Below are 19,598 nucleotides of genomic sequence, written 5' to 3'. Positions count from 1 at the left end.
GAGGCCAGTCGGTGTGCGTAAGCCTCATGTTGTACCTCTGTTTCGCAGGCTGTCTTGGGGCTTCAGTTATTCTTGGCATGTGGAGCTTGGAAGACAAAGATTTATTCTTCAAGGCCATTCAGCAGTTGTGTGGCTGCTGCTACCCAGATCTGTGTTTTATTTCTGTAGTCACTTTGCGATGGGTTGGTTGGGTAGTGGACACCGTCCTTTGCACTTCTGTAGCATAAACCAGGTCCTGGAAGAATCCAGATTAGTAGCCACAACTCTTCATTGTGCACAACTGAAGTCTGGTAACTCCGTCAGATCCCCAAAACCCTTTTTAAAAGGGGGGGGTGACCGCTGGGCTTTGATTTCACATACAGCAAATTACTTTGTTTTCTCATGTGTTTACTAAAACCTGAATGAGACGAGTAGTTGATCACATGAAGGGGTGTGCATGCCTCAACTGTCTGGTGTTCAGTCAGGTGAATTATTTCCTACAAGACACCTTGCCTTTCTCATTGTTTGAATTCTAGGCTTTCATAATTCCTCCTTCCCAGCCCACTCAGCCTTCTCCATTCCATGTTCCCCACTTCTAAATGTGCAAGTTCCAGAAATGCAAGTCAATTGCAACTCTTACTCAGCTCTATTTTTACTGTTTCTCACTGAACTCCAGTAATTATCCCTGCAGGTCATGAAGAGTTGTAGGTCAACGATTATTACTAAGGAGACAGCTTCCCCTGGGCTGACCGACATTTCTGCCCTCACTTCTGTACTGTGACCCACCACAGGTTTTTGGCTCGCCTCTCTATGTTGTAATATGAAGCAGATCATTTTTGGAGCTGACACAGCAGCTCCAACACTTGGGAAATAGGAAATGGGCGGATAGGTGGTGTGAGCAGCCTCCTTCACAGCCACAGGCTGTGTTATCCTCTTCTGTCTGTCAGAGCTCTTGTGAAGTGCTAGGTCTGTATTGCTGTTGACTTCTTTGTAATCTTCCTGCTTGAGGTAATGTGGTATGGTGCTGAAGGATTAGTGATGCTGCCTTTAAAGTGCAGTCTGGGATGATACCTCAAATCAACATAGACTTGACATTCATGCAAACAAGTGACTCTGGATTTAGGTAGGATTGTAATCCCTCTAACTTCTCATGTCCTCAGGTCCCTGCTGTGCCAGAAGTAACCTAACTCTTTAATACGTCCAGAAAGCTCAGCCTATGGTTGGATTCTTCTAGTAGTAGCGTGCATGTGGTGAACTTCCTCATTGTAAAGACAGAATTAGTTTCTGATTTTTTGAGTAACCAGTGGTCTTTCTCAGCTTATCTGAATTCTGTGCAGGGAGTGTAAAATTCTCTTCCATAAACCTGATTAAAGATCAGATACATACCACGTGATACTCTCCACAATTAGTAGTATGAGGTCATTAAGGCATATGAAACATCTCTTTAGTGTGTCTGACAGATTTTTTTTTTTTTTTTTTTTTAGATCCAGCATTTCTGTTTTGCTATTCCTTGACTGCTAGAAACTGCAGGTTAACTAGGGACTTGGCTTTCCATTGGCAGCAAACCTGAGTTAAAATCCCATTTTTGCATGTCAGCCTCCTGGCAGTGCCATGCTTGACTGTGCCCTCATAAAGATGACATAAAGGGTGAGATTAGTTGTCCTTGAGCTGAAGATTCTTCTTCAGGGCTGTGGAAGGTGTGGTTGGTCATGGTACATCTTCATGTGTATGTTGAGCAGTAGCTAGGACACTCCTCGTGAAATAACTGCTTGCCTTTTTTTCCTTCTTGCTGCAGAATAGCAAACCTGAAAATACAACTGGCTAAGCTTGACAGTGAGGCCTGGCCTGGAGTGCTGGATTCTGAGCGGGATCGTCTAATATTAATTAATGAGAAGGAAGAGCTCTTGAAAGAAATGCGATTTATTAGCCCCAGGAAATGGACTCGAGGAGAGGTGGAGAGATTGGAGACAGAGAGAAGACGCTTAGAGGAAGACCTTCAAGCTGCTAGAGACACTCAAAGCAAAGCACTAACTGAGAGGTAGGTTACTGGGTGTAGGACTGAGCTTTCATCATTGGGCAAGCAGCAGCATCTCTTGCTTGAACGCTAATAGCAGTGCACTCTGACTTCTGTGAGGCTGGTTCTGTAACCATCTCTCAAAAGAAACTGACTGCAGTCAGAAAGCCACAGGAGGGGAAGGGTTGTTGGGGCAAATGGATCCTGTATGAAAATAAGAAATGCTCAAAATAGCTCAGGTTACTATGCTGTTCCTCTATTCAGTCAGCTCCTCACAGCAGCTTCTATGGTTGCTTTGCAGTCTGGAGCTTGGTAAATGTTAACAGATGGAATTAAAAAAAAAATGTTGTTTGTTCTAAGCGTCCTTGTTTGTGACTCCTGTAGGAACTGATATTTGACAGGCCTGTGGGTGTTGCGTGGACTATCCTGTAAATCTGAACTAGCTGAAAGAAATGCAACTATTCTCCCTAATTTTGCTTGTTGCAGTAGGAGGTCTCCTGGGAACATACACTGAGGTTGAATACTGTATTGGGCATTGTCTGCTGCTGCTTTACAATCTGTGTGTGTTAATGTTGGTGGCTATGGCAATGCTACTTTTAGCTGGAGGCTCTTCAATTTATGTGGGATAAGTGTGTTGCATTTGTTTTCTGTGTCTCTGTATTCATTTATTCTACGTGCTCAGTATCCAAACTACATGTTTCCTATGTGGATTTTTCATGGTTTTATCATACTGGAAAAATTCTAGGTGTCTCAGAAGTCTCAACTACAAGATTTTTACCAGCCTGAAAAATCTATGCTTCAAAAAATGTTTTTTTACATTGCTGTATGATGAACACTATCATTTGATTTTTAGGAATATGGTCTTGTACAAGTGTACCCAAGAAACAGGTTGTTTCTGTGGAAGGATTTCTTGCCTGAAGGCCTGGTTAGAGAGCCAGCACCTAACTGCACATGTTTTGTCTTAAACCAGCCCAGGTGTGAAATAAAACTGAGATGTTGTTGAAGTCCTTCAATTCACATAAAGCCATAATGAGATGGTTATAAACTAAATCATACAAACCTTAGTCATTTATGGACCTCACTGTAAGCAAACGAGCAGTTACGCCTTTATTAGCAGAGTAAATACAAAAACACAGTAGTACACATCAAGCAGCATCTTCTAGTGAGGCCTGATCCTGGAAACATCAACCTCCATAGCAGTACCCGTAATTCTCTTTCTTTGTTGTGAATGTTTTTGGGATTGAGTTACATATCTCGGTAAACGCCTGTGCATCTTGTCTGAATTCTGTTCCACTTTGTACTGTGTTCTCACTGACTTTAGTAGGATTTCATGGAAGGAATAGTACTTGTCTATGCTCTTCATTTTAAGTTGTAAATGGTACTTCAGATCTCTTCTTTTCTTTCCTCTTAGATTGAAGTTGAATAGCAAAAGAAATCAGCTAGTCCAAGAACTGGAAGAAACAACGCGGTTAGTTGCAATGTTACACACTCAGCTGAAAAGGTACATGACCTCCTACAAAGTTTGGGCTCTTTAACTGCACGTAACGTAACTGCCATTGCTCTAACAGCTTCATCTCCCAGATGACTGATGTAAAAGGCCTTTTGTTTATAGTAGTCACCTAAGATCCCCAGGTAGTTAGTAGAAAGGGAAACCTTGAGGGTAATATGTCCCACCCCATTTAGATAGGTTGTTTAGAATGGGATAAGGAACTTTGTGCCTCTGACAACAGAATGAGTTTCAGCAATCCCTTTTGTTTTGGACATGTAACAGTTCAGTGGCTAAGGTGTGATATTTTGTTTTCTGAATGTTTGAAGTACTGTCGTATTTTATTAATAAAGTATGTTAAAGACAGCTTAGTACTCATATAGCAAATGAAATGAATCTTAGTAATACGTGTTAATATGTCACAATATTTCTTGGAATTAATTCTGAGTATACTGTTGCTTGCCTTGTAGACGATGTATTGTGATATCCGTGAACCTTTTGTGATTCACGTGGTATTTAGAAATATTTCTGTAGTCATAACGTGGTCTGATTATTCAGGCTGTAGTTTTTGGAAGAGCATAGAGTTGCTGTTTTTAAAGATGAATACCTAACTGTAAACACGATCGCCAAACTTTCTTCAGCTGCAGCCATATCTTCAGCCTTTAGATTAGGAAGTATTTGGTGTGGTTTTTGTTTGGTTGAGGTTTTTCCTATCTGTACTGAACTTATTTTGTTTATAGCTTCTGTTCCACTTGGACTGTTTCGTTTTATGAAGATGATACCGAAAAGATTGGGAAAAAAATCATAGTGCAAGACTGATATGTAAATAAGCCACCATGGAGAACAGCTATCTGTGATGTTCTTGTGCAGTAGAACTGCATCATACTTTGGTGTCTTCTAGCTGATCAGGGATCTTCTGAGGTGACCGAGAAGCATGTGAAACTAATTTTTTTCCTAACTATGTGCCCAGCATTCTTGGCATGCACCTTCATAAAATAAGCCTTTGCTATTAACCCCATAATGCCAAATGTCTGCCATTCAAAGTTATGCACAAAATGAAGTTGAGCCCAGTTGGTTGGGGAAAAGGTTTTGTTAGAAACAAAACAACAACAAAACCCACCCTTTCAGTAGTGAAGCATTCAAGAGTTTTATGTTTTTGGTCCTGGACAGATTTATGTATATTGCCAAGATGCAAAAACGTTTGTGTTTCAATTGTCACGTTTCACCCAAAGCTTTTTTTTTTTTTTTTAACAAATGTGATGTGCTACACATCTGTCATACAAATGAAGGCATTTTGTGCCAAAATTGTACTTAATTCTTTTAAGGCCGTAGGCATAATTTTTTATAAAGCTTCTAGCTTTTTCCTATAAATAATGTATTATTAGGCTTATTAACATCCTCACTATTTTTCAGTGAGTCAACTTAAACCACTTGTACATAAGCAGAATTGTTTTAATAGCTAATCTATACATGAAGTGAGCATTAAGGATCTTTAACCAGTCAATGAGCAAAATATTTAATATCTGGAGCAATAGATTTGGTTTGAATGGAATTTCTAAGGATGATATATGTAGTCAGTGCTAGAGGACTAAGCACTTGCTTAAAACTAATTTCACTGTCAGATCTGTAAACCAGATCTCTAGGGATAAATAATTTGTGAGAACTGATTTCATAGTCCAGCCCAAACTTGTTCCCTTGTTCTTGTGGCTCTAAATGCCAAGAAGCCACCTCCTCACATGGGCAAATCCTTCGAATTTTCTTGTAACTGCTGTCTGTTGTGAAGGCTAGTTCCAGGCAGTTGTGATATTACCCTTTTGAGTTGGGGTCTGAGATATAGATAAATACAAGCTTTCTTCTGTACAGAGTTGCAGTAACTCGATCTACTTGCATGAACCTCCCTGTTTTTTTGTGGTCTGCTTTGAGATTAACGGCAACCACTGATTTTTCCAGACGGAAGTGGGAGGAGAATGTTGTCACTAATTTTTTGATTGCTTTAAAACTGTTTAAGTGTTGCTTTTGCTAAACAAAGGTTCTTGGGAGATTGATAATGGTGAGCTGAAAAATGTGGATAAACTCTATTTTTATTAAAAAGTGGCCTAACTCTTCCACTGGATAGAATGTGAGTCTGGACTGTTATGGGGACTAACACACATAGCCTGAGCTGACAAAGCACAATGTACTGTGTGGGCTTGGAGACTTGGTGATACTGCAGTGTCTTAAATATTAAGAGAGAGGTGTAACTGTTTTTTGACTTGTCTCCTTCAGTCTCTCCACCAGCATGCTTTCCCTCTCCTCAAGTAGCAGCCCTGGTTCCCTTGCATCTAGCAGAGGATCTCTTGCGACTTCCAGCCAGGATTCATCCACTTCTGCCAGTTTCACTGACCTCTACTATGAGCACCTGGAGCAGTTGGAGCAACTGGACTCAGACTATCAAAACAAGATTGATTTGCTCTTGGAAGGAGCCACTGGATTTAGGCCATCGGGCTGTATCACCACTATTCATGAAAATGAAGTAGCAAAAACTCACAAAGCAGATGCCACCAGCCGCATACAGGCTCTGAGGTCGTTGTCTGGTACTCCAAAATCCATGACATCACTATCTCCAAGGTCATCCCTCTCTTCTCCATCTCCACCTTGCTCTCCGCTGGTGATAGACCCACTCCTTACTGGCGATGCCTTTTCAAGCCATATGGATTTTGATGATACAGAGATAAGTACAAACCTTTCAGAACTCACCCTACACAGTGGGAGTGGCAACTGTAGACTGGAAGAGCCTAGAGCAGGAGATAAACATCTAGGTCAAGGTATGATACCAAAATATTTGCATGTACAATTTATTTTTAATATAGCTTATAAAGCATTAAGAAGCAAGTATTGCTAAAGCTGACTCATTTTGGTATGTGTTATAAAGTGTATTCAATTGTACATCCTACCCCACCTGGGAGGAAGGGTTGGTGTTTTAACTTGCACACAAAGTACTGCTGCTCTGATGAGTTATTCATATTCAAGACCATGTTGGTTTTGGTGTACTTGTGTACGCAATTTACAGGGTTTTCATGTGAAAATATAAGTGGTTGTAGTGGGAAGTGTGTATTAATTAGGCACTTAACTACTCAGAATGTCGTGTGATGTCTTAGGTCTGCAGTTGAGATGCACGTAATGCCATATTGACAGAAACTTTTGGGCCAAGGCTCTGAGCAAGACTGTGAAAACCATTCAGCTTAACAGTTACCAAAAGCGAATAAAAATCCTTCCTTGCCACCTCAGCATACATGACATCTCGCTCCAGTTCCCAGTAAATCAGTGGCAATGAATTCATTAACTTCAGATGAGCAGACATGTCAAGGCTGTGTTGAATTTCTGCTGGTTTGAGGGGGATGGTCTCTTAGCAACAAAAGCGTGTTTAGATTGTAAGCGAGTTAAAATAAGACATTTAGAGTGGATGTTCTGATGCATGCATATGGCTTATTGGTGGGTGGGAAATGTTTACCCAGTTTTAGTGTGATGGCCTTGCTGAAGTGGATGGAAAGCAGGAGAAGGCAGGTGGTGCCATCGTGCCAGGGCCCATCAGAAGCCTGTGTGACTGTGGTTAGGTTAAACCCAACGGAGGCGATTGAAATGGCTTGAGTTGTAACTAGTGAAGGAGTGGGGAACGTGAACTTGCATGCTGCAGAAGTATGAGGTGGCAGTTCAGTTTTTTCATTTTTTCAGGGGGTTATAAGATAGTCCATGTGAATAAAGGGAATTAGCACCATGTTATCACTTCCTTCTGCAAGGGCTGTTAGAAAAGCTGATGCTATTTAAACTACAATAAAAGACACGACTGCAGAGCTTCCCCCTTAAGTTACCATTTTCCTACAAGCAAGAGATACTACAGCTATGAGCAGGAAACAGTAATCATTCCTATTAGAACTGGATGCTGATTAGTTTTAACCTTTTTAGCTCTTCAAGATTTGTCAAGGCTGTTAGAGTGAAAGCTAAGGTGTTAAGCAGATTAAGTGATTATTACTGTTACCCAGTCAGCAGACAAAATAATCACCATAAGTGGTTTATTTCAGGGCAATAATGAGATGAGATTTTACTTCTCAGGCATTTTGTACGAAGCTCAGCGGTGTAACACCCGAAATGAGGTGGCTGGATCTGGTGTGGTTAGTCATTGGCCTCCTGGCAAAAGCATGCTCATGTGTTCTTTTAAGTAGAACTGAACAGTATCGATCTGAAGGACTTGCTTTTTGTTTAAAAATAAAATAACTGCTACTTCTGAGGCTAAAGTAAGGTTTACCCTCTTACTTGAGTGATATAGGTGAAGCTACTAACAAAATCAGGAGTCTGGTGATATCAGATATCCTTTGAGGAAATGGCACAGATATTAGGACAGTCCACAGCGTGTATTTTCAAGTCCACGTCATGGTGTATCAGTGCGAGTCCATAGAAGGGAAGTGGCAGGAAAGGAAATCTTCAAATTCTTCATATGAATTAAAAAAAAAATAAAAATAAAAAAAACGGTGGAACAACATAGCAAGAATTACCACCCTGCTTGGGAACATAGAATAGAGTTGAATCAGTTCAGAACGCTTCCATAAACTTGCTTTTGTAGTATGACAATCGTTTAGAGACGTAAGGCTTAATTCAGGAAACCCACATTTTTGCATTTATTAGACACGCAAAATAGTTCCAGGTTTAGTGTGTATGTGTAAGCCTTGCAGTGCTGAGCTTCAAGTCCCTTGCAAAAAATGCAAGGAGGAATAAAGATGGGTGCGTGTTGAGTCATTTTTGGGGAACCCATTAATCTGTTTTCAGGTTACTCTTTGACATTGTGATGTGTATATCCCCATGGTATTTCTGCTGTTCTGTGCATCCCTGGTATTTCCAGTTTTTAGCTGGGGTGAGGATGTGTCAAAACACTGCCAGCAGCTTTCTCAGCGTGTCTGGCCGAACCAGAAGCAACAGGTTCCAGTTGTCCTCTGGAGCCTTTTCCTGCAGGGTTTCCCATATCTCAGAGCTGAGGGCTGGAGCTGAGCCTCCACAGAACGAAGCTCTCTGCTTCTGTGATGCCCAGCAGACATCTCCATACCCATCAGCTTCCTTCTGCTGTTCGTCACATTTCAGCACCTGCATAAAACAGCCGGCCCTTCCGCTGCGAGGCTTCCTGCTCTGCTTCTGGTGCCTCCCGGGGTGTCACCAGTACGGCCTGGGCAGAGCAGGCGGATCGGTGCCTGCAGGCCGTGCTTTCCCCTCCCCAGCAGCTCTCCCCCTTCTCCCTTGAAGACGTGTCCTGCCCGTGCCCACCCCCGAGCTCCCAGCCCGTGGAAGCTGACAGGGCCGGGCTGGGGGCGCTGGGCAGGGAGCGGGCCTGTGCTGGAGGCTCCCGCTGCCCGGGCCAAGTTGTCACTGCAAAGGTAACAGGAAACAGCCAGAAACGAAAAGGGAGCCCTCTGGTAGCCTTACGCTTAGCTCCTTTAATTGCAAAGCTATTAAGGAAGAAAGAGGCTGGAAGAGGAGTGATGGTGTCTCCGTTACAGATGTGAAGCTTGTCCAAGGAGCTGCAGCCTAAACCGGGGAGCTGAGAGGATTCATTTGCTCCCCGTGGCCACAAGGTACTTGGTGAAGTGACCAAAAATGAAGGCTTTCTGGGTTGAAGTGATTAAACAGCATTGGTAATCGAAGGAGAAAAAGAGCTTAAGTGTACGGAGACCGATTTGCAGCGTTCTCCTTAATAAAGGAGCTTAATATGACAAGATTCCTGGACTGGCATTTCTGGGAGCAGTACATAAACCTCAGCCAGCCAGCCAGCCGGCAGGGAAGAAATGCTTTTCATGTTGGAACCAGGGAATAAGGGGTACAAAGCAGTGCTGATGAAAGAAGAAATGTTCAGAGCCTGCTCATGTGCCTCCAGCATGGTCCTGCGTGTGGGGAGTGTGGCCTCGGCCCTTTCACACCAGCACAGGAAGAACAGATTAATTGGAGTGCCAGTATGAAATGTGTCCATTACTGTCAATTAACGACTGATCTATCGTGTTACAAATGCTAAGTTTTATTCATTGTGTTATGACCTATGGGGAGAAGGTCTGGGTATTTATTTCTGTCCAGCAGCTCCGTGGGCATTCGGAGGGGCAAACATCCTTCAGTGGGGCTGCCCACAGAGAAGGGCAAACAGCCCCACACTGCTTGCACACGTGAGCAGCGTGTTGGTGTTACATGCAGCTCCCCCTGCTGCTAACTGGGGAACAAGTCCTTGTGTCATTCTCCGGTCCTGTATGGAGCTTGCACGCTTCTTGCAGCAATGCTTTTCAAATCTGTTCTTAATTCTGGGGCTGAATGTAACTGTGTGTGAAAAGAAAATCTGCTTTATGATACAACGTAGGATGGAAACCATATATCAACTCAGGGGCACGTGGTTCCCTAAGGCTACAGAGAAGAGGGACCTCTTTTAAAAAGGTGCAAAACCCTTGGAGAGGAGCGCATTGCTACATTTCTGCTGTGGGGTTAGGGTCACTCCCAGTGTGATAGCACGACCCGTCCTCTCCCGCAGAGCAAAGCCCTGCTGGTGAGGGCAAGGGAAGAGCTGGGTATGCCCCAGTACCTGCTTGGCACTCGAGTCCTCCAGGCTTATGGCTGAAGTGTCTATCTGCAGAAATGTGATGGTTCAAATGATAAGATGCAAAATTTGCAAAAGTTCCTGGTGCACATCTTTCCCTATTTTGTCTCACAAGACATAAAATGGAATAGTTCCGTTGGAAGAGACCTTCCAGGATCTTCTAGTCCAACTGCCTGCCCTCTCCAGGGCTAAGCAAAAGGTAAAACGTATCAATGAGGGCATTGTCCAAATGTCTCCTGAACACTGATGGACATGGGGCATCAACCACCACTCTAGGAAGCCTGTTGCAGTGTTTGACCACCCTCACAGTAAAGTTCTTCCTAATGTCCAGTCTGAACCTCCCCTGGTGCAGCTCTGTGCCATTCCTGTGTGTCCTGGCCTCAGCTACCAGGGAGAACAGACAGGTCCCTCCTCTATGTCCCCGTGCAAAACTCTTCTTCAGCTGCTTCCATTTCTCTTCCCTGTCTCCTTCCCCATATGTTTCTTTGTGGCTGTTACTTCGAATCCTGTGATCTTTCTCCCCATGTTTATGCAGTTAACCCGGTCTTTCCAGCCTTTGTATGCTAACCTTTTTGGCTCATGGGTAGAGGGGCGTATTTCTTCCTTGTTCCCCTCCTTGAGGCTGACCTTGGCGTAAGCTCTCCAGGTGGGTTATACCCCTCACATAATCCCTTTCTGGCCAGGGCTCAGTCGCTACTATTTGCCTTCCTTGCTTTTGTCTGTGGTGGTATGACCAGAAGAACTAGTACCTGCTTAAGGCTGGCTTGCAATAGAAGCTGTTTTATTGGTTAATAATTTATAACTTTATTGGAGCTCAGAAGCTCTGTTTCTTCTACACCTTGCCCTTCGTGTCCTGGGCACCTCCCTGCCCTTTGACTGCTTTGCAGCCTCTCCTGCAAGGCCCTGGAGAGGGACCTGGGGCAGCGCAGCCAGCACAGCCTGGCTTCCATCCTGGGCACTCTGCTGCATGACCCAGGTACTGAGTGGGCATCGGCTGTGCCCTGAAACCCTGCTCCCCCCGCTGCCACGTGCACTGCTCCTCCCGTTGTCTCCGAGCTGTGTCCTGCAGGCAGCCTGGCCTTGTCCTGCTGGCTGTGAGCACGGTTCACCCTGCCTTTGTCCGCTCTGCGTTCAGCAATGTGCTGCTGCTTAACAAGACTGGGGCGGGGAAAGAAGTGCAATGGAAGGGGAGGATGAGAAAAAAGCTGCTGCTGATCCATGCTGTTCATTTTCATTAACACCTGTTTTTTTTGGTTTTCCTCTGTGCTTTTCTGATAGGTGTAAATACAGCTGGAGGGACGGCACTGAAGGTGGCGTGTGTGTCAGCTGCAGTGTCTGATGAATCTGTTGCTGGAGATAGCGGGGTGTATGAGGCATCTGTGCAAAGGTAGACATCAGATCTTTCTCTAGAAAGAAGCTAATTCAGCTTTGCACACAGGAGTCAGCTGGAATAATGCTGGATTTGTTTTTTTCTTTTTTTGGGGGGGGGAGGGATTGGTGGCTAAGGTTTTCAATCTCAGACTTCGTAATATTAAAAAACTATAAGCAGGTTGAATTTGATGATGAAAATGACCCATTTGTGCCATTGTACAAGGAGCTGAGAAGAAGGTTGTCACTTCTCTCTTCACGGGGAGCTGTTCGAACAGTCAGTCTGTTTCTGAAGGTGCTGGTAAGCTGCGACTGCATTAGCAGAGAGCCATCTGGCAGGTGTAACATTCCCCTCCTGCCAGCCAGCCGTGCTGGTGTCAGTGACAGCCTTCAGTCAGCATAACAGGATTCTGGATGTTAGGAAGCAGAAGCACCTTGAACCACCTCACAGCTGCGCCTGCACCGCGATGCTTGGATCCAATACATGATTTCTGTAGGGTTTTCTCTCTCGGTGCCTAGCTTAAGAATGATCCGTGCATTATTGCTCCTCCTGGGGCTCTGGATCCCCTTACTGCTTGCTAAAGCTTTCCAGAGTGGTTTGACAAAAAGTTAATTGAAAGGTACTGTTCTTATTGATACCTGTTTTGACTGCATCTGCAGTTTGTTTTCCTACCATTTTTATTGGCATTGAGGTAAATTATGGGTCCTTTTATTGCACGACGTGACTGTAGAGGTGAAAACCCGGTCATCTTACCCCCCTGCCCATTATCTTTGTGAATTCTCCAGAGAGATGAGTAACGTTTTATATTTACAGGACCATTCCCTTTGACAAGAATGTGCAGCTCTTTGTAAATCAGACCTCGTGGCCTCAAGTCAGACAATCGCACAATGAGGTGTCCTAGGGCCCTTGTGTCCCCTCGATGGGACGGGGAGCTCTGTGGCAGGGGGAGAGAGGGATAATGTGTGACACAAGGGGAGAATGCATCCCATGCACCCTCACGTCTTGCGTTACTTAATGTTTGGGTTGTTGACTTGGCAACCTTTGTAAAGGGCTGTAGTATCATTTTGATGCCTATGATAAATAGCGAGGGTAGGATGAGCAACACGTTTGTCCTCTATAGATGTAAGGTAATGAAATGCAGAAGAGTGCCAAGTAATATGGGAAATACTTAGAAAGAAATGCTAATCCTGTTTTAACATGCTACAGCATAGTCTGAGTCAATTAGATGATGAATGTAGTTGTTGGGACTTTCAGTGCGTAAACCTTTGGAGGAGGAATTGGGAGGAAAAATTAGGGCTGTTGTAAAGACGAGCGATCAGTGTATTCTGTTGCTTTCCATGTGCTTAGGGAAGTTTGATTTGTTAAAGAAACAAAGGAATGACTTAAATCTAATCAAAGCTGGGAATTTTTGCTGTCACAGTGCAAGATGGGATTGTAGCTGTTAAGTCTTATTTTTGTTTCTGGGCAGTCAGCTGTCTTAACTAAAATCCAGTCAAGGGAACCCTTGAAAAGTCCTCCCTACCTTATTCTGCATAACCTGTCATGTGGCTTTTTTTGGCAGTGAAAGGGGAAGGCATATGACTTTCTGCTGATAAGGACTGCAATACATACCTCTAAGGATGATTGAACTTATTAAATGGGCTTTCTTTTAGCTGCTAATTTTACAAAATCTGTATGCCTGAATCCTGAATGGAAGGGAAAAGATCTTGTATTGCCTAAATGCTAGCGCTTCAATCAAGTCCTTAATTGTCTTTCTTTTCTTTCAGACCGTGTGTGTCAGAAGTGGTGGTGTTTGACAGTGATGATACAGAAGGAGTTGGGACAGCTAAAGTGCAAATTGCAATGAGGTAAACACTACACACTTTTATTGTATTTTTTCTTACAATGGAAAGAATGATTTAAGACTGCTTTGTTCTGTTTTCTTAGCCTATTTATCATATCCCATTGGTATTTGCTAACTGATGCCCCCTTCACACTGCAATTGGGAATTGCGCTCATCTCTGGGAGGTCTTTGGCCCCGTTATCCTCTTACATGTCAGTGGAAATCAATTGGTGATAGTGTGTAATGACACTGCAAACACAGCAAAGACACAGCAATTGCAGCGCTGGCACTGCTGGGCTGGAGAAAGCATTTTTCTGGCTTTGACTCTTGAGCGTGCAGCTTGTGGGGGAAAAGCTGGTGGTGGTAACTGGTACTCCTTGACACACCTGAATCCCACAAGTAGCCCGTAAGACATAGGAAGGTAGGCACGGAGACATTGTTCTGAAATGACTCAATAGGAGATGTATGAATTGAGAAAAACTGTAGAACCCTAGAATGAATGGGGTTGGAAGGGACCCTTAAGGATCACCCAGTTCCAACCCCCTGCCATGGGCAGGGACACCTCCCATCAGCCCAGGCTGCCCAAGGCCCCATCCAGTCTGGCCTCGAACTCCTCAAGGAATGGAGCATCCACAGCTTCTCAGTGCAACTTCTTCCAGTGCCTCACCACCCTCTGAAGAATTTCTTCCTTATATCTAGTCTAAGTTTGCCCTCTTATAGTTTAAAACCATTACTCTGTCCTAGTGCTCTACTCCCTAATCAAGTCCCTCCCCGGCTTTTCCGTAGCCCCCTTCAGGCACTGGCAAGCTGCTGTAAGGTCTTGCTGGAGCCTTCTCTTCTTCGGGCTCAACAACCCCAAATCCTTTCGTGTGACTTCACAGGAAAGGTGCTCCAGCCCTCTGAACATCTTGATGGCCTCCTCTGGACTTGATCTAATAATGCCCTCATCCTGGTGCTGGGCCCCAGAGCTGAGTGCAGGCTGCAGCTGGGGTCCCACGAGAGCAGAGCAGAGGGGCACGATCCCCTCCCTCACCTGCTGCCCACGCTGCTGCTGGGGCAGCCCAGGGTACAGGTGGCTTTCAGAGATGCTCTCAAAAAATTAGTGCAAAAGTGTTTTGTCATGGCCATCAATGGTAAAACAGTGCTTACCCGTAACATCTTTGCTGTACTTCAAGTATTTGTACATGCAACTTTTTTTATATTACAGTCATTATATAAGGCCTTTGAAAAGGTTTTAGTTAACAATTTAACTAGATTCCAGAAAAAGCCATCTCTATTAGATCAAATCTGTAGTCCATTGTTGATGTAAATTCCTAAGTTCTTCTGTATGCTCTGGTAGCAAAATGCCATGTAGTATGAAACTGCTTTTGTTTTAAGCAATAGGTGAGCTATATTTCCACTATAGCTTTGTTTGAATATACTTAATACTATTTACCTGGACTAATGAAATAAGTGGAATACTCATCCATGGAGTCTGTGACAGATCTCTCTAATACTAATGCTTTTTTGTCTTTTCAATTCAGATATGATGATAAAAATAAACAATTTGCAATACTGGTCATCCAGCTGAGTAATGTTCAAGCTCTGCTGTCACAACAGGATCAAAAAGTGTAAGTGGGTGAAATAAACATGCTTGAAACATTTATTAGATTCTTGTGGGGGCTAAACAGATGTTGATTTTTTTCACACACTAAAAAAAAAAGAAACCTTCTGAAAAGCTTCTAAATTTTATTATGTGTCACTTCATTTATGAGCTCATACATTCAAACTGAAATAAGATGGGTGTTTTTCCTCCAAGGCATGTATTTCCGAATTGGAAATTAGGCTTGTTGGAATTAGCACCAGCCAGCAAGATTCTTAGCTCCAGCAGTGTCCAAAGCAACTGTGTCAGGTGGAGAGAGGGCACTCGTTCTGCTGCAGAACTCATCCTTGGACATGGGCACAAACACACACACATGGTGAGGCAAACGCATAGTACAACTTCTACTAAACTAATTCCAGGCAGAGTTTTTAAATTCAGCTGTGTGCTGAATAAACTGACATAAGCTTGATGGATTTTTGCATTGTTGTTTTTACCTGCGAAAAGGTATTGTTAGCACATAAGTTGCTTGTTAGTGACAAGTAATCAGATGTAAGCAACTATGCAAAACAATCCCATGATGTTCCATTACAAGATTAGAGAGATGAAGCCTACAGCAACTGATAGCTCCATACGTCTCTGATTTTGTGAGGAGATACACATTTTTCCTCGGTTGACTGATATTCCAAAGAGTAGGATAGGACAGTCATGTTCACAGTGCTTAGGACGAATTTCCCTTTCAGATGTGTGGAGCTCTTGCAGTGGAGGTAACAGCAGACTCGTACGGTAATACTGACTGCAGTATATTGGTTTTTCGGTAGGAACATTCGCGTGGCTGTCCTGCCCTGTTCAGAAAGCACAAGCTGCTTGTTTCGCACAAGACCAGTGGAAGCTTCAGACAATCTTACGTACAATGAAGCGTTCTGGGTTTCTATCTCTTACCCGGCTTTACGCCAGAAGACTTTAAGAGTCGACGTTTGCACTGTAGATAAGTCTCACCTCGAAGAATGTTTGGTTAGTATTAATCTCTATCTTAGTATCTTTGGTCCATTTGTTTTCTCTTTTGAATTGGACAACATTTTAAACTACGAAGTGTGCCAATTTTTCTGAAATTCTTCTTGATAATCCTTAGCTGTATGATCTATCCCTAGACAGGTTTTTTCTACTAAAATCATTATTGCAAAGAATATTCATTAGATACATGTTCTGTTACAGAACTTGGTAACTTTGTCACTGGCTACTAGATTTTCCTTCTCTCATGATATAATGTGAAACCATTGCCTATTTTTCCTCCTTTTGAAAATATTTTTGTACTGTAATTGAGAATGGACTTCTTATAGGATTTTTGAAGCCATTGTAGAATATACATTTAAATATCTATATCTCTATATATAGATATTTGAATATTATAGATATCTAATATTATAATATATATTTATATAGATAATATCTATAATATATAATATAGATATCTAATATTATGTTAAATATTATAGATATCTATATCTCTCTGTATATATATATTTAAAGCTGCACTATTAAAACCACAGAAGTGCTAGTATTTCCATAGACACCTGAACCGCCTGTTGTTAGAACAGCTTTTTTGTTCAGTGCTAGCTGGAGAACTTAATATAAATGGATTTGTTTCTTTAGTAATGTACTCCAGAACATGAGTTGGGTCTGTTGAACTGGGGTATAAGAAAACCTCAAACTTTTCTGTAAAAGTTCATGTTTTCTCCTGCATGTGTTCTGTAGCATCTCCCTTGGCTGGAGGAGGTGCATGCTTCATGATGCTTCTGCATTTCTTCCTTCACCTACCCTGCAAAGCACATCTGGGTTCAAGGAAGCACCTGTTTTCCAAATGGGGCTTCCCCGTCTGGCAGCTTGTACTGCCCCACAGTACCTGAGCTCCCGAAAGGAGTGCTCAGCATGCTGTCCACCAGACCGATGCTGGTGAGATGGAGTCCGCTCAAGACATTGATTAAACAAACTGCAAAACAGCTTTATTTATATTATCTGTCAGGATGCATATAGTAAATGTAAGGCAGTAAAAGCTGAGAAGGCAGATGAAGAGGAATCAATATAAAAAGCTAAAGCAGCTCAGTCTGAAACAGTCATTTCTTTTTGTCAGCATTGCAGGTTTCTTGAAAGGGGAGTCTCTTTCTGTTCTTTTCTCTTTTTTCCTTTAAGCTGTGGCTGTACGTTGTCCCAGCTGCAGCAGGACTTTTCATACTTCTTCATACTTGAACACAGGACCTGTAATGAATCACTTGATGCTTGGGTTGGAAACCCTAGACAATGTTAAAAATAATTATGCGTAAAGCTTTACTAGCGTAACTTCTCACATGCTGTTGAAATGGGGATAAACAGGGCAACTTTTCTTTTGATGAACTTGCCAAACTCAGGTAGTCCTGGCTTTTTGTTCTCATCTCTTATTACTGGTGTGGTACTGGTTCATTTTAATATTGTACTAAAATTCTTTTTTCCCCTCTCAACAGGGTGGAGCACAAATTAGCCTTGCTGAAATCTGTAGATCCGGAGAGAAATCAACTCGTTGGTATAACCTCCTTAGTTATAAGTATCTGCAGAAGCAAAATAGGAAAAGTAAACAAGGAAACATTCATTCTGAAATACTCTGCACTGACAAAACAGTAAGAACAACTGCTTAAACCTGAGAAATCTCTTACAAACCCTCTCATTAGTACTGTTTAGGTGGGTGAAGGACTGATGCAGTAGACAAGAAGTGAAGTCTGTTTAGTTTATAACTGTGAGGATGTTGAGTGCAGCAAAATAATATATTGATTACAGATATGTCCTTGTCCTGGGCTAAATACATATTGAAATCTGCTCCTCGTCGAAGCTGAGGGATATGGTATGCGGTCTGCTCTAAGTGATGTGGGAGCTCTTGCCGTTCTTCCCACTAGATAGTTCACCTTGCTGCAGTAAACTTGCTGAACAAGTCAAAATACAGACTTCACTTGTGTATGTGCATGGCATGCAGTATTCTCAGGCTAGTGTCTGCGTGCATGCTGTACTGCCAGCATAACTGGGGGGAGCTGGACTCACACAGGCTTGACTATGCACTGTACATGTAATAAGCTGCTTGAGCAATGTGGGTGTAGAGATTACAGCTCTGCCACCAGAAGAAGGCTGGTGGGGGCTGTTGTGACCAGGAGGGCTGGGTATTTTGCCGTTTGAGTGAGTGGTATCTTTAAAAGAAGCCTCTTGTTCTCCTCAGGACTCCGTATCAGCACTCTTAGAGCAGACAGCTGTCGAACTGGAAGCTGTGGAGAAGAAACTAGAGGAAAGCAGAAGCACTTTAACTAGCGGAGAGAACTGGTAGGTAGTGCTCCGCTGCCTTAGTGTCATGGGATTATCCGAGGATTTGGGGATTCAAGACTTGGCAGTTGATGTGTGGAGAAAGAAGTAGGTGATAGAGCTATGGGAATCTGCTTCTTTCTGCTTCAATTAAGTTTCTGTGTCTTCTTTTCTAGAGGTTGTACTTGGGAAATGGGACCAAAGCTGATATATTCTAAAAGAAGAGACAATAGCACTATGCTCGTTCTGTTATTTTTACAATGTTCTGTGGACCTTTGGAAAGTTCCAGTGTATGGTGCAAGGCTTTGCTTCGCTGTTAGTTTTGGTTCTTGTTGATGTGGGTCAGATTCAGATTTTAGTAATGGAGCCTAACATTTGAAATGAAAAGCAATCCTGACTGATGGATTTGATGGAGAAGCGAGCAGTGAGTTCAGAGGAGCTGGAAAGGATTTCAAAACAATGTGTCAGTTTTGTCCAGTATCACTTCTTAGTCTAAGATTAATTGTATCCTGAGAGGTGTACCCATCTTATGCTCAGACTGCGTGGCTGAACCCTGAACCTCCTTCATTTAAAGCAAGATTCTCTATGAAGGTTTTGGCTGCGATGGTTGTCTTCTGGTGCAGCTCCCCTCCAGTTTTCTTTATTTCCATCTAAACCTGTGTGTGTACAATCTCAGTGGCTACAGGACCTGTTGGGTACAACTGGCTGCCTTGGGGATGAGTTTCTGTTCAGCAGCTTACAGGAAGTAACTCCCTGCTGGAACACCTGAGTTTTGTACAAAACAGGCCAGTTCAGTAACAGAAGCTGTTCTTAACAGGCAAGATGAAGAGGTTCCTGAGCAGGAAGAGCAGGATGAGATCAGTGATAATGAAGCAGAAGAAGAAGAAGAATTCTCTGCTGGAAAATTGCAGTGGGAAACAGAAGAAAGTCTGAATTCCCAGCTGCATATGGAAATAGCAGTAAAGGTAAAATCAAGGGCCTTTTGAACAGAAAGCTGAGTTAAACTTCCTATTGCTTGCTGCAGTATTCCAGGCAGCCTCTGTTTAATTGCACCATCCAAAGATTCCAGGATGAAATCTTCCTTTTGCCTTTCTCATAAGCAGTTTTATGCGCAGTGTTCACTCTTCACTCTAGTATTAAAGTTTCAAAAGGAATACACCCTTAGAGAAAAAAAAAAAAAAAAAAAAAAAAGAAGCCTTGGTGAGGCAGTAATTGAGAACTGACTGTGAAAACTGAAGAGACAGACCACTGCAGTAAGGAAGTACTTGCACCTACTTGATTTTTATTCTGTTCATGGCCAAATCTCAAAGCATATTGGAAAACTGACTCTGTCTTCGCAGGTATGAGTTCATGGGACTACAGCTTGACGGTGCAGACTTTCTCTTGCCAAAAGCTCTCACGGATTGGTATAAGAAAATAATTGCTCTCATATT

The 19,598-nt window shown here is 42.9% G+C and overlaps 1 protein-coding gene across 2 annotated transcripts in view; it reads left to right on the top strand.

The window, feature by feature from the left end:
* Positions 1 to 19,598, top strand: part of WWC1 (WW and C2 domain containing 1) — a 69,852-nt gene that overhangs the window by 44,075 nt on the left and 6,179 nt on the right. For both annotated transcript variants that reach the window (XM_084535776.1, XM_084535777.1), the window contains exons 9-18: positions 1,775 to 2,017; positions 3,405 to 3,494; positions 5,745 to 6,283; positions 11,356 to 11,464; positions 13,213 to 13,293; positions 14,792 to 14,878; positions 15,669 to 15,861; positions 17,346 to 17,498; positions 18,086 to 18,186; positions 18,983 to 19,130. In XM_084535776.1, the coding sequence (XP_084391902.1) occupies positions 1,775 to 2,017; positions 3,405 to 3,494; positions 5,745 to 6,283; positions 11,356 to 11,464; positions 13,213 to 13,293; positions 14,792 to 14,878; positions 15,669 to 15,861; positions 17,346 to 17,498; positions 18,086 to 18,186; positions 18,983 to 19,130 (1,744 nt within the window). The remainder of the gene's footprint in view (positions 1 to 1,774; positions 2,018 to 3,404; positions 3,495 to 5,744; positions 6,284 to 11,355; positions 11,465 to 13,212; positions 13,294 to 14,791; positions 14,879 to 15,668; positions 15,862 to 17,345; positions 17,499 to 18,085; positions 18,187 to 18,982; positions 19,131 to 19,598) is intronic.

The sequence above is a fragment of the Aythya ferina genome (assembly GCF_964211825.1).
Source record: "Aythya ferina genome assembly, chromosome: 14".
NCBI classification, from domain to species: Eukaryota; Metazoa; Chordata; class Aves; order Anseriformes; family Anatidae; genus Aythya; species Aythya ferina.
This window is presented reverse-complemented; position numbering and strand designations above follow the sequence as displayed.